The 13973-nt window shown below is 43.4% G+C and overlaps 1 protein-coding gene across 5 annotated transcripts in view; it reads right to left on the reverse strand.

Annotated features, from left to right (window-relative positions):
• The window catches only part of grid2 (glutamate receptor, ionotropic, delta 2), a 577686-nt gene that overhangs the window by 238982 nt on the left and 324731 nt on the right, over positions 1-13973 (reverse strand). For all 5 annotated transcript variants that reach the window (XR_010897547.1, XR_010897548.1, XM_067413614.1 and 2 more), the window contains one exon: positions 959-1164. Coding sequence is in view for 3 of the 5 variants with exons in the window: in XM_067413614.1 (XP_067269715.1) it covers positions 959-1164 (206 nt within the window). In the remaining 2 variants the exon portion in view is untranslated. The remainder of the gene's footprint in view (positions 1-958; positions 1165-13973) is intronic.

A 13973-nucleotide genomic window follows, 5' to 3' on the forward strand; every position in this document is an offset into this window, starting at 1 on the left:
ATCCCCAGAACCAAGAGTCATTACAGCTGCCTGCAGTCTCAACCACTACTGATGGTTCCTGTCCTATTCCACGTTCAACCAAAATTGGATTTTGATTGCTTTTCACAGGATATTTTTAATTAAAGGCGAATGAGAATAGCATGTGAGATTAAGCAATACTTCATGGTTTAATTCCCAGAGAGAGTTATCAGAGAGCGCGAGCAAAGCCATTTAATGGCTTCTTTACAAATATTGCCAATTTAAACAAGTGACATTTTTCAATCAGAACGAATTACGATGACCCATAGGAAGAAAGGAACACGCTAAAGATTTGCATTATAGTAAAATAAATAAATAAATGTGCTACAGTGAATATATTGACACATACTGTATTGTATCTGCTGTAAAAGCACTGAAAATATTCAATTTACTATGACATCATATCCAGCCTTGAGCTGTGAGCCTCACAGATCAACATAATGTGAACTAGTTAAATGCCAGTTGGACTGAAAGATTAAAGGCCTTGCGTTAAATGCCTGCTGGCTGGATTTGAGGGCCACTACTTGCATTTGTGCAATGCAAAGAAATCTATTAGTGTAAAGGGAACCGTTTGTATGAACGTACGTGTGAACATTTTCGGTGCTGGAGCGCAATATGTATTCATGCTTGCTTGCTTGCATGTGTGTGTGTTTGTGACATATCAGGACGCAAATGTGTATAATGACATGGGTATGACATTGTATTACAAGGAGAGGGTGACTTATGAGGACATTCCCCATGTCCCCATTTTTTCAAAAGGGTTATAAATGAGTTTTTTTGTTGAGAAAATAAACTGTGCAGTTTCCTGTGATGGGTAGGTTTAGGGGTAGGAGCAGTGTAGGGGAATAGAAAATACGGTTTGTACAGTATAAATACCATTATGCCTATGGAATGTCCCCACATTTCACAAAAACAAACGTGTGTGTGTGTGAAAATGTACCTCAGTAATGAAGGCCTTTGCAGTGGCGGGGCTCATGAACAGCACAGCACGCCTCAGTGTGTCCCTGTAGCGATGCAGTTCTTCCACCCTCATGGTGCGGAACATTCCAGTGATCATCATGTTAATATTGGATTCCACCTTCTGTAGAGACACATCCATCCCCTGCTGAGATGTCTGGTCCAGGAAGTTCTCTATGCCCCGGATATCTAAACAACAACAGACAATATCATTTAAACAACATTCATTTTCGATGACTCCCTGATGCAATCTGTTAACCTTCTGAGCCAGTCTACATTCAAACAAATGATTCCTTAAAGGTGCAGGAAGACATTTTGTAATTGTTTTGGATTTATACTCACACCTAAAAAATGTTTTAGTTTTTGATGCAATTGTAGAAATGCAATCAATCATCTGCAGGTTTCGTAATAAAGCAAGCAGTACTAATCTCCTGTTTCCTGTCCTGTCTCATGTGATCTCAAAATGGCTGCCTCCATGAGGGGACCTGCTCCATGTGAAAATTGTTGGCTACTGATATGACTAGAGTTGACTGAAGATAACTTTCTATTCAACAAAGAATCCTGAAAAAAAAGGATCACAGTTTCGACAAAAATATTAAACAGGAAGAAAAAAAATTCTAAAAATTAGGGCTGCATCCTACTGAGACCTTTCCATTCCAGTCCTTCTGAAGCTTGTATCCTACTCAGCAATTAAACACTAGAATGACACAGTCTAGTAAGTGCTCATGCACTGCAAGTATTTTTGTCTTGTTTTTAGCCAAAATATCTAAAAATTCTTGCATTAAGAAAAATTTACTAGACAAGTAAAAATGTAAAAATGATTGTCTTGTTTTTTTGGCCTATTTTATGCCATATTATTATTGGCTTATTTTAAGCTAAACCTCTCTTAATTTATAGGTTTTTTTTTCCCAAACCAAGACAATTAATTTTTAGATGTTTGGACTACAAACAACAAAAATACTAAGCAAATTTTTTTGTTGAATTAAAAAAAAAAAAAAAAAAAAAAAAAGTTTTTTAAATTTTGGAAAAATATTTTACAAATCTTTATAATAATTGGCTTTCTATTAAAGCAATACAGTGAATGACAGCCATCTGCATCCTCCCAGGAACTTACATTATTGTCAGTTTAATGTTAGTGATCAATTTACAGCAAAACAAAATATAACATATATGCTTTCACATCCGAAAACATTATTTTTGTCTTAAATTTCAAAATAAACCCACACAAGCTCAGTACCGACTTGTTTTCCATCAGTTTATTTTTGTGAATTTAAATGTGTGCAAAGGATTGTGGGTGATTTAAGGCTGCAAAGGATACATCCTTTAAAACAGGCCGAATGAAAGATGTGAAATAAAGGCTGGCTTCCAAGGATCCTTCAAACTGAGATGGCCTTCAGTGATTTTGGATGACGTGGAGGCCGAGATATGCAGCCTTCGTAGGATGCAGCCTTCCATTTGAGAAACACCCAATGACTTCTGAATGATCATGACACTAAAAACTGAAATAATGGCTGCTGTAAAATCAGTTTTGAACCACAGAAATAAAATTAGGATTTAAAATATTAAATTGTAATAATATTTCTAGAGGGTGGCCGTTATTGGCGTTAACATGCTGCATTAACGTGAGACTCGTATCGGGCGATAAAAAATATAACACCATTAATCTATTCTCAAAGTTGGGTTGGGAGCTGGGTTTATACCAGGGTTTCCCAACCGGGGTGATGTCTGACGTAAGCAGGGGTGCCGTGTAAAAGGTGCACTTGCCCCGCAGTTCATCTCACATCTGATGATGCATCTTTAATATGGGTTAACTTGAAAATAATGCTTTATGTATGTTTCTGTCGATGGATACACGTGCTGGCTTCTCAGTGATACATTACAACAGCGATAATAAAAGAAAAACTTTGGCAAGTTTACTCTTTTTGTAAACTGTTCATGCATGCAAGTGCTGACGTATGTTCGAATATGAAGTCATTTCTCCGTCATCACCCGCGTGTTGTGCCAGAAGACGCAAATGAGGACTCGCATGCTCTGTAAGAAGGTTTATCTCTGTGCACTTATCCGAGAGTGTGCAAACATCTCACAGCGCACAAATACTGAGTTATCTTTCATGTCTTGTGCTTGAACGGACAAACTCACACAAAAAGTATGTCAACATGTCCATCTTGATGAGTATCCAAGCAGACATACAGTCGAGACAGATGATGCATATCCTTGCATTAGGTCTTAAAGGGGCAGTAGCCTTTACTGATGTCTGTTTAATGTCAAATAAAAGATAAGGACATCCCCCACTGCTCTTGATTGAATAGCTTGTGTAAGTTTAATAAGGATTAATCTTTAATTTAAACAGTGAAATATGCAATTATTTTACATTTGATTACTCATGTTAGACCTACCTGAAAAACCTGAAAAGCATTGTTTATTTTATTAGTATCTTTGCTCAATAGTGTTTATTTGTGCTGCTGCTTGTATTTAATTTATCTGTTCTTATTTTCTCAAAAAAAAATTGACAGTAGTCCTTTTTTCCCTGAACATAGTAAATACAGAACCGTACCGGAACAGTGAACCTAAAACCATGATACAAATCGGACCGTGAGCAAACTGTACCGTTACACCCCTAGCGTAACATATGTGAGAGGGTAGCACACACATTCTGAAAGCCTTCGGCAGAATTCAGATGAGCCATTTTAATCTATAACCTCTGTAGCGAACAAACTTTGTTAGGAAATAGTAATGTAGGATATTAACTATTTCTCCTTTAGCTCAACTGAATGTGAGCAGAAATGCTGAATGGACACAGTCACAGTGCTCATTCAAACAGAGAGAGGTACTTGCCAGAGGTCATGACACAAACAATGATCAAGCAAACTGACATTTATTAAAATATGTTTGACACATTGTTATACATGCTCCATAATTGTTGTTATTAAAACATATTTTTATAATTTGAAGGTCTATTGAATGTTGACTTTCAAATATAATTACCTGTACAATAATTATTCCATTAAAAATCACAAAATCTTTCCATTTATAAAAAAATAAATAAAATCAGAATTGATATCAGTGATAGTACTTGGTATCAGACTGAAAATAAACTCCCTAATGCCTGGCAATATCAACCGTTTTGTTTTCACCTTCTACATTACTGTGATGACCGTGAACTAGCACAGGAATGCATTAGCATGTGTGCTAACAGAGCTCAGGAGTGGGTGGCAGCAGAAACCGGTGTAGAACATTTATCACTGCGGTGTGGCGAGGCAGAAGTGCTGTCTCAGGGCTGTGCTAAATAAAAGATGTATTTCACAGAGGAAGAGTTGCTGCACACTCATCCCTCTGCGCAGGCGGCCTTTCCCTACATCAAACCATTTCCACCGGAGCGGGGAGGCGTTGAGAACGCAGGATCAAAGCATCCCTGAAAGATGGGACTGAGGCTAGGGAACCGGGAGGAATTAAGGTGGGGGGTTTTGAAGGTGATACTCTCTGTGTGACAGAGATTTCAGAGAAAAGAAAAAAAAGAAACTTTCAGGAAAAGCATCACATGAAAGAGTCTTTACTGTAGGTAACCCTTCAATCACAAGGCACTAAAAGAAGACTTAATATCAAGCTTATGTTTTAGATACTTAACTGCATTTGTATGCCACCGCCATATCACCCTGTAGCCCAAGCCTGGTTGCCCACTAAATCTAAGCAGGGCTAGCATGCTCAGTAACTGGATGGGAGACCTTCTGTCACGGTTCATGGATTCCCTGTCTCACTCTTGGGTGCGTGTTGAATGTAGGTGAGGGCGGAGCCTGGGATTGGCTCATCACACACCTGTGGCTGATCACCTGCACCAGCTGCAACTCATCACCTTCACCCTATTTAGTCTCTCTGTTTCTCTCTTGTCTTTGTCAGAGCGTTGTTGGATGTTTCCCCTTGTGTCTCCGTGTTGGTTGTCGTTTCCCCCTTCCGTGAAACGCTGGATCCCTTCCCGGATTACCTGTACCGACCTCCCGAGTCACAGCTGCTCACAGCCTGCCCGTGTCGCCAACAGAGCCTCTCTCACTGCTCTGTCTTATCCGGACTTCTTCAGTGTTCTGAGTTTTGACTTCTGTGACACTATCCGTCAAATAAACTAATTACTTGCTTTTGAATCCTGCCTCTGTGAATCCGTTACAGAACGCTCTGACCAACCATGGATTCAGCGAGTATCAACGCCCTACTGACAAGCAGCAACGAGAGACTGGACCAGCAGGAGGCGAACTTAACTGCCACAGGAAAGGCAGTACACACCTTGGTGGCACGGGTGGCCGAGCTGACCCAACAGATGCAACAACTCGTCGGTCCCACTGTGCCCGACCCACCGCCGATTCCCTACACACCATCCGCATCGCGGCAACCGGAACCACGTCTGCCTACCCCCGAGAGTTATGCCGGTGAGAGCAATTTTTGCAGAGCCTTCCTTACCAAGTGTTCCTTGTTTTTCGCTCTTCAACCGCAGACTTTCAACACGGAGAGATCCAAGGTGGCATTCGTCCTCACCCTGCTCTCCGGACGAGCCGCACTTTGGGGAACGGCGGTGTGGGAGAATCAACATCCTTGCTGCTCCTCGTTCCAGACGCTGGTGGCGGAGATGAGAAGGGTGTTTGACCGAGCGGTGACCGGAAGAGAAGCGGCACGTCAACTCGCAGAGCTCCGTCAAGGTAACCGCTCGGTCTCGGATTATTCCATCGAGTTCCGCACCCTGGCCGCCGAGTGCAAGTGGAACGAGGAGGCACAGTGGGACATGTTCCTGCATGGGCTGGCTGACCGCATCCAGAAGGAGATCTTTACCATCGACCTTCCGGAGAAGATTGACGGTCTCATCGATATTGCGTTGAGGGTGGACGCTCGTCTGAGTCGGCTGAGGTCCAGGATGGAGCCTCAGCTTGGGAGCGTCGAATGCCCTCAGGCCAGCACTACGGATGCGGTCAGCCACACCTTCGACCCGGAGCCCATGCAGGTGGGTCGAGCTCGGCTCTCCCGGGAGGAGAAGGCGAGACGGAGATCCCGTGGTCTTTGCCTGTACTGCGGCGGGAACGGACACCTGCTAGACTCCTGCCCGGTAAAAGACCACGCCCGGCGGTAAAAAGAAGGCTACTGTCGGGCGGGATCTCCGTGGAAAAGACCTCATCCTCCACTCTCCTCCCGGTGAGATTGCTGTGGGCAGCTCAGGATTATTCCAGCCTTGCCCTTCTCGACTCGGGAGCGGAAGGTAACTTCATTGACTCTGCCCTGGTTCATAAACTCAACATAACCACCATTGCACTCAAGAACACCATTTCTGTCAACGCACTTAACGGACAAGTTCTCCCTGACATTTCATTCACCACTGAACCACTCACACTGATCACTTCCGGCAACCACACTGAACGCATTTCATTTTTCATCCTGGACTCCCCTTTGGCTCCCATTGTCCTCGGTCACCCTTGGCTGGAGTTACACAATCCAAGGGTTGACTGGGGACAAAACTCTGTGTCTGCGTGGAGTGATAAATGTTATGAGTCTTGTTTGGTGTCTGCTTGTTCGTCTGTGTCTCGTTCTGTTTTTCAGAGTGAGACGGTGAATCTGTCTAACGTGCCTCCGGAGTACCTCGACCTGAAGGAAGTGTTCAGTAAGTCCCGAGCTGCTTCTCTTCCTCCGCATCGTCCCTATGACTGTGCTATAGATTTACTCCCAGGTAAGTCTCCGCCTAAGGGCAAACTATACTCTCTTTCTATTCCAGAGAGGGAGGCCATGGAGAAATATATTTCTGATTCTCTAGCCTCCAAATTCATCCGCCCTTCCTCTTCTCCAGCGGGGGCGGGGTTCTTCTTCGTGGGGAAGAAGGATGGTTCCCTGCGACCTTGCATTGATTACCGAGGGCTGAATAACATCACGGTAAAGAATACCTATCCTTTGCCGTTGATGTCTTCAGCTTTCGAGAGGTTACAGGGAGCATCCGTCTTCACGAAGTTGGACTTACGTAACGCTTATCATTTGGTTCGCATCAGGGAGGGGGATGAATGGAAAACCGCATTTAACACCCCCAGGGGGCATTTTGAATATTTGGTCATGCCTTTCGGCCTTTCCAACTCCCCAGCGGTTTTCCAGGCACTCGTCAATGATGTGTTGAGAGACATGGTTGACCAATTCATATATGTCTACCTGGATGACATTTTGATTTTTTCTTCGTCTCTCCAGGAACATGTTCGACACGTCAGACAAGTGCTTCAGAGGTTGCTAGAGAATGGGCTTTTTGTCAAGGCGGAGAAATGCGCTTTTCATGCACAGTCTGTTCCTTTTTTAGGGTACATCGTGTCATCGGAGGGAATGCGCATGGATCCCGACAAGGTTAAGGCTGTGATGGATTGGCCAAGTCCAGATTCCCGTAAGGCCCTACAGAGGTTTCTGGGGTTCGCCAATTTCTATCGGCGTTTTATTCGCAATTTCAGCCAACTAGCCGCACCTCTGACTGCCTTGACCTCTCCCCGAACGACGTTCAGGTGGTCCGATACAGCCGAGGCTGTATTCGCCAAACTTAAAAGCCGCTTTGTTTCGGCTCCCATCTTAGTCGCCCCTGATTCAACACGTCAGTTCGTGGTAGAGGTCGACGCGTCAGAGGTGGGGGTAGGAGCGGTTCTTTCACAGCGCTCTCCCTCAGATGACAAGATGCACCCGTGCGCGTTTTTGTCCCATCGTCTTTCTCCTGCCGAACGCAATTATGACATTGGTAACAGAGAGTTGTTGGCCGTCAAGTTAGCGTTGGAGGAGTGGCGTCATTGGCTTGAAGGGTCGGGGGTACCTTTTATTGTATGGACGGATCATAAGAACCTTGAATATATTAGATCTGCTAAAAGACTCAACTCCAGGCAGGCTCGGTGGGCACTTTTTTTCGGACGTTTTGACTTTGTTCTCTCGTACCGCCCCGGGTCTAAAAACATCAAACCCGACTCTTTATCTCGTATTTTTGATGCTTCCGAACGCCCGGTTACTCCCGAGTGTATTTTGCCAGAGAAGATAGTTATCTCTACACTCACATGGGAGATCGAATCGAAGGTCAAAGTGGCCTTAGAAGGGGTAACGCCCCCGCCCGGCGGCCCACCGAGTCGTTTGTTCGTTCCGGAGGGGTTAAGATCCGAGGTCCTCAAATGGGGTCACTGCTCCAACATTGCTTGTCATCCAGGGGTAAACCGCACTAGCAGTTTAATAAAGCAACGATTTTGGTGGCCACTTATGGCTCGCGACATTCACAGTTTTGTTTTGGCTTGCTCGGTCTGTGCGGTTGGTAAGACATCTAACCAACCTCCTCATGGGTTACTTCAGCCGTTGTCTGTTCCTTCGAGACCCTGGTCCCACATCGCTCTAGATTTTGTTACCGCCCTCCCGCCCTCCCAGGGCAAGACGGTCGTTTTGACCGTCGTGGACCGATTCTCGAAGGCAGCACATTTCATTCCCTTGCCCAAATTACCCTCAGCCAAGGAGACAGCGGTATCTGTAGTAGACCACGTCTTTCGGTTACATGGCCTCCCGATGGACGTGGTCTCCGACAGAGGTTCCCAATTCGTGTCCAAATTTTGGCAGGAGTTTTGTAAATTACTAGGAGCCACGGTTAGTCTGTCTTCGGGTTATCACCCCCAAAGCAACGGTCAGACTGAGAGAGCCAATCAGGATCTGGAAAGAGTGTTGCGATGTTTGGTATCCAAGAATCCTTCATCCTGGAGCCAACAACTCTCTATGGTTGAGTACGCTCATAACTCGTTACCAGTGTCATCTACGGGCCTTTCGCCATTTGAGTGTAGTGTAGGTTACCAGCCACCTATTTTTCCTAGTCTGGATTCCGAGGTCGCGGTCCCCTCTGTTCACGCCTTTATCCAGAGGTGTCATCGCACATGGACCAGAGCCCGTGAGACTCTGCTCCAGGTGGGAGCGCGCACCAAGGCTAAAGCCGATCGCCACCGGTCTAAGCCTCCCGTTTACGTCGTGGGTCAAAAAGTGTGGCTTTCAACCAAGAACATTCCTCTCCGCTCCGTATCTAATAAACTTGCTCCCAAATTTATCGGCCCGTTCACTGTCACCAAGATCATTAGTCCGGTGACAGTCCGCCTCAAACTCCCTCCGGCGTACAGGAGGATTCATCCCGCCTTCCATGTATCCAAAATCAAGCCTGTTTTTCACTCCCACCTTAATCCGCCAGTCCCGGTTCCCCCACCGCCGCGACTCGTAGATGGGGAACCAACATATTCGGTTAATCGCATTCTGGATTCTAGACGGAGGGGACGCGGTTTCCAGTACTTGGTGGACTGGGAAGGTTACGGTCCGGAGGAGAGAAGTTGGGTTCCTGCTAGGGACATTCTGGATCACTCCCTTATTGATGATTACAATCAACAGGTAAGGTCGGCTGGGAGCGTCAGGGGACGCTCCTAGGGGGAGGGGTACTGTCACGGTTCATGGATTCCCTGTCTCACTCTTGGGTGCGTGTTGAATGTAGGTGAGGGCGGAGCCTGGGATTGGCTCATCACACACCTGTGGCTGATCACCTGCACCAGCTGCAACTCATCACCTTCACCCTATTTAGTCTCTCTGTTTCTCTCTTGTCTTTGTCAGAGCGTTGTTGGATGTTTCCCCTTGTGTCTCCGTGTTGGTTGTCGTTTCCCCCTTCCGTGAAACGCTGGATCCCTTCCCGGATTACCTGTACCGACCTCCCGAGTCACAGCTGCTCACAGCCTGCCCGTGTCGCCAACAGAGCCTCTCTCACTGCTCTGTCTTATCCGGACTTCTTCAGTGTTCTGAGTTTTGACTTCTGTGACACTATCCGTCAAATAAACTAATTACTTGCTTTTGAATCCTGCCTCTGTGAATCCGTTACACCTTCTGGGAAAAATAGGTTTCTGCTGGAAGAGGCGTTAGTAAGGCAAGCAGGAGGTGCTCACCCTTTGGTCTGTGTGGGTCCTAACACCCTGGTATAGTGATGGGGACACTGTACTGTAACAAGCACCATCCTATAGATGAGACATTAAATCGAGGTCCTGACTATCTGTGGTTGTTAAAATCCCATAGTACTTCTCATAAAAGAGTAGGAAGCCAACCGGACCAAATTCCCTCCATTGGCTCTTATCAATCATGGCTTCTAAATAATACTCATCCACTTAATTGACTCTATCACTCTCTCTCCTCTCTAGATATGATTATAAAGCACTTTGGGTGTGCAGTAGGACATAGTAAAAAAAAAAGAAAAAAGAAAAAGAAACATTCATTCATTCATTCATTCATTCATTCAACTGAAACATAAAAAAAAACCTTGAAATGACTGGAAAATGTATCTTAAGCTAATGGCATTGCCTAGTCCAAGCTAGTCATTAGCCATAAGAGACAATCTGGAATTCTGGAATTTGGAACATGGTCACAGGTCAATAACCAGCTTGGACCAGCTAACTAGCTAGAAAACAACAAAAATGTATAGCTATCAGCTTAACTTATCTGATTTTACAGAAGGGTATTGACTCATTTTCCACCAAGTAATTCTGTAAAAACAAATGTACATATTTGTTGATTTAACTGTTACACCTTGTCCTAACTACTCGTGACATGACACGCGATAAAATTTATTTTTTCCATGTTCGAGTTTTGTCCTAACCAGCCACAACTGGGACACACAATGATTATATTTTAGAAATGCTTTCTATTTCTGTGATGTAGCGGCTGGAACAACACTACAAGGTAGTGTTTATGTGCTTTATTTAATGTTAACAACATGTGATGTGACTTTGAATATCATTTAGTGCTCGCAGCTTCGTAACATAGTCGTACCAAAATCAACAATGGATAATTCACCTCAGATCTTGAAATTAAACAAATGGAAACAAGAATATTCAATCTGTAAATAAAAGTGTATCATTCTGTTTGTTCTGATTGGCTGTGGTTTTTGATTGATTTGTCGCATCTTGTAGTCGCGTTGCGTCTGGGGTGGCCCGACAAGTTGCTTATCACTGGAATCTTAATACGTCTTGTGTAGTTAGGACACGATGTTAGGCTACAAAACTTATATTTTATTAATTGCAATTTAGATTTATTTACGTAACTATACAGTGTTTTGGAAGCAAAAAAAACCTGTCATAATATGAAGTAATTAAAGTTTAAAAATTACTAGTAAAAATTTAATTAAATACAGTGAAGCTACAAGCGACATTACCCGCTACTAACAGCTCTTTAACATATCAAGTTAAGATGGGGCGAAAAGATGTTAATAAAATTGTCAAACATCATATTATTTAAATCAAAATGAGTTAAACTTACTCTGTTGAACAGTTAAAGGTGCACTGTGTAAATTGTAGCTACATCTAGCTCGCCCCTCCATTTCGAAGCACATAGAAAAGCTACGGTGGTCGACAGAGGACAAAAATGTCATCGTCTGAGACAGCAGAGAGTGACTATAGCTGTGTCTCATTTCAGAAGGCTGCGTCCTCCGGAGGTCGCATTCGAAGGGTGCATACGTCATAAGGCCGTCTCATTTCAAAAAAGTGAGTAGGACACTCCAAATGCGACCTTCGAATGCGTCCTTCTTTCACAGGAATTCGGAGTGTACATGAGGTGTAGCCTTCACGGCTAGAGATAACCCACAATTCTTTGCGTCTCCGTTAACAACTGTCAATTTTTTTTATATATTATATGAAAAAACGGCACCACCGCCAGATATGCATGCGAGCGTAGGTGTGGTGTTTAAAATAAGTAGTTCAAGTATTTTTTGTTGTTTTTTTAAGCTCTATTACCTCAAACAGATAGTTTTGGTAAACAGGATTACAACGGTTTAGTGCATTTTAAACGTTTAGAACAGTAGCCTACATTGCTGTCAAGACAAGAAACATGTCATAGTCATTTTCAAGTTATAAATAATTTTCATTCATATAACTGCCGTGAGAGCGCAACGAGGCTGAACTTGTTGGCATAGCAACGTGATACTTCCTGCTTGTGTGTCCTACGAAGGACGTCTCATTTAATTCTGATTGAGGACACTCTGTATACTGCATCCTACACAGGACGTGTCCTCCGGAGGACGCAGCCTTCGAAATTTAACGAAATGAGACACAGCTTATAGCTCTCTGTCGAGCAGTTTTTCCGTTTAGGGCAGGGGTGTTCAACCCTGATCCAGGAGGGCAACTGTCCTGCAGAGTTTAGCTTTAAGCCCAATTAAAAACACCTGTACCAGCTAATCAAGGTTTTATGAGGCATACTAGAAACTTCCAGGCAGGTGTGTTGGTGCAAGTTGGAGCTAAACTCTGCAGGACACTGGCCCTTCAGGACCGACTTTGGACTTAGGGCTACCGTAGAAACATGGCGGCGCAAAATGGCGACTTCACTGTAAGGGGACCCGTGGTGTATGTAGGTAGAAATGCCTCATTAAGGAAATAAATCATAACGGTTCATTATGTAAGGTCTTTATACACCACTGAAAACATATTTATGTATATTATATTGCATTTCTGTCAATAGATCCTCATAAATACTACACACTGCCCCTTTAAATGTATACTAAATATAACGCCTAATTTATATAACTGAAAACATAATACATAGTATAGAGACTGTTTTATTATTTCCTCAGCTTGGACATTAAAAGCAGCTATGTACAATGCTACTCGTTGGATAAAGTACCTTGTTACTAGAAAAGCTACACTATTAGGAAAAAAACTCAATTGCTGTCACACAGCTGAAAAATATGGTCAAGTTAAATATTCCTGAACACTGCTGTAAAGGTCTCTTTTGAAGTACCATTTAAAAAATAAATCCATTGTTTTTAACTTTCAAAACACCAGAAAACCTGAATCGAGTCGTTTGCCTCTTGGCTTAATTAGCAGGGTCATTGCCGCCTGCATCTCGACTGAAATGCTGTCACCAAATGGAGCTAAAAAGGGAAGACGAGGACAACATCCACAGCATTCCGGAGGAGGGTCAAAAGCACCAGTGCCTCCATCTGTGCACTGGATCCAATTTAAAGCAAATCTACGGCTGCAGTTCAGCTGGAAATCTCTCATTGGGTTCCCCTGCTTGTGCGGAGGGCAGGGCTCCAGCAGATAGCAGCTTGTGTTTATAGAGGAGGACACATAGGGGGACACGATACAGTCCCTGTGCTGGAGTGGCATCTGGGTAGGAGCTGTTTACGAAGACGTTGCACAGCTATGTTATTGCAAGATGGGGTTACGGAAGGCAATGGTCTGTTAATGTACACTGCTGGTTATTTCTCAGTTACAACTCTATGAAATCAGGACATCGCAGAGTCCTCATTCAAAGACGAGGAGCCTGCTTGGATTTACAGGAGAGGTTATATCACAGGAGATTAATACAAACAGACACCGATCACAGCAGTAACAAGCAAATGAGACCCTTTTTCGTCTGTCAAAAAATACACATGTAATTATAATCAGCATTAGTGTCTCCATTATTATTACATACTCTGCCTTCACTTCCCCTGTCAGATAATCCCAGCTGTGACTCTGAGCATCACCAGCATACATTACTGACCTAAACTTCACACAAGACTCTATGGTTAATAGCGCTGCATCACCTTGTTTTGAAAATGACATAACTAAACTTTATTTCACATGGCAGATGCTTTTATCTAACTTGCAATGCATTCAAGGTCCGGTGGAAACTGAACCCACGCTAACCAAACATTTAAAGTCGAATTGGAAAATTGTTCTGGGTTTCATTCTGCTTTCCAATCTGTTGCTTTCTTTAGACTGGTTAGTCAGAAATAAAGAGATTAATAATTATTATTGTACTGACAATCCTTGTTTTCAAAAAATAAAATAAAATAAAATTGCGTAAATCTGCATATACCCAGTGGATAAATGTTTTGGGTTTGGTAAGATTTTCTTTTTTCCTTTTCTTCTTTTTTTTTTAAATGTAATTTATTTCTGTGATGAATTTTTGAAGTTGAATTTTCAGCAATCATTACTCCAGTCTCCAGTGTCACCTTTTAAAATACTTATGAATTTCAATTC

Source organism: Pseudorasbora parva, chromosome 13 (genome assembly GCF_024679245.1).
Source record: "Pseudorasbora parva isolate DD20220531a chromosome 13, ASM2467924v1, whole genome shotgun sequence".
In the NCBI taxonomy this organism is placed as follows: domain Eukaryota; kingdom Metazoa; phylum Chordata; class Actinopteri; order Cypriniformes; family Gobionidae; genus Pseudorasbora; species Pseudorasbora parva.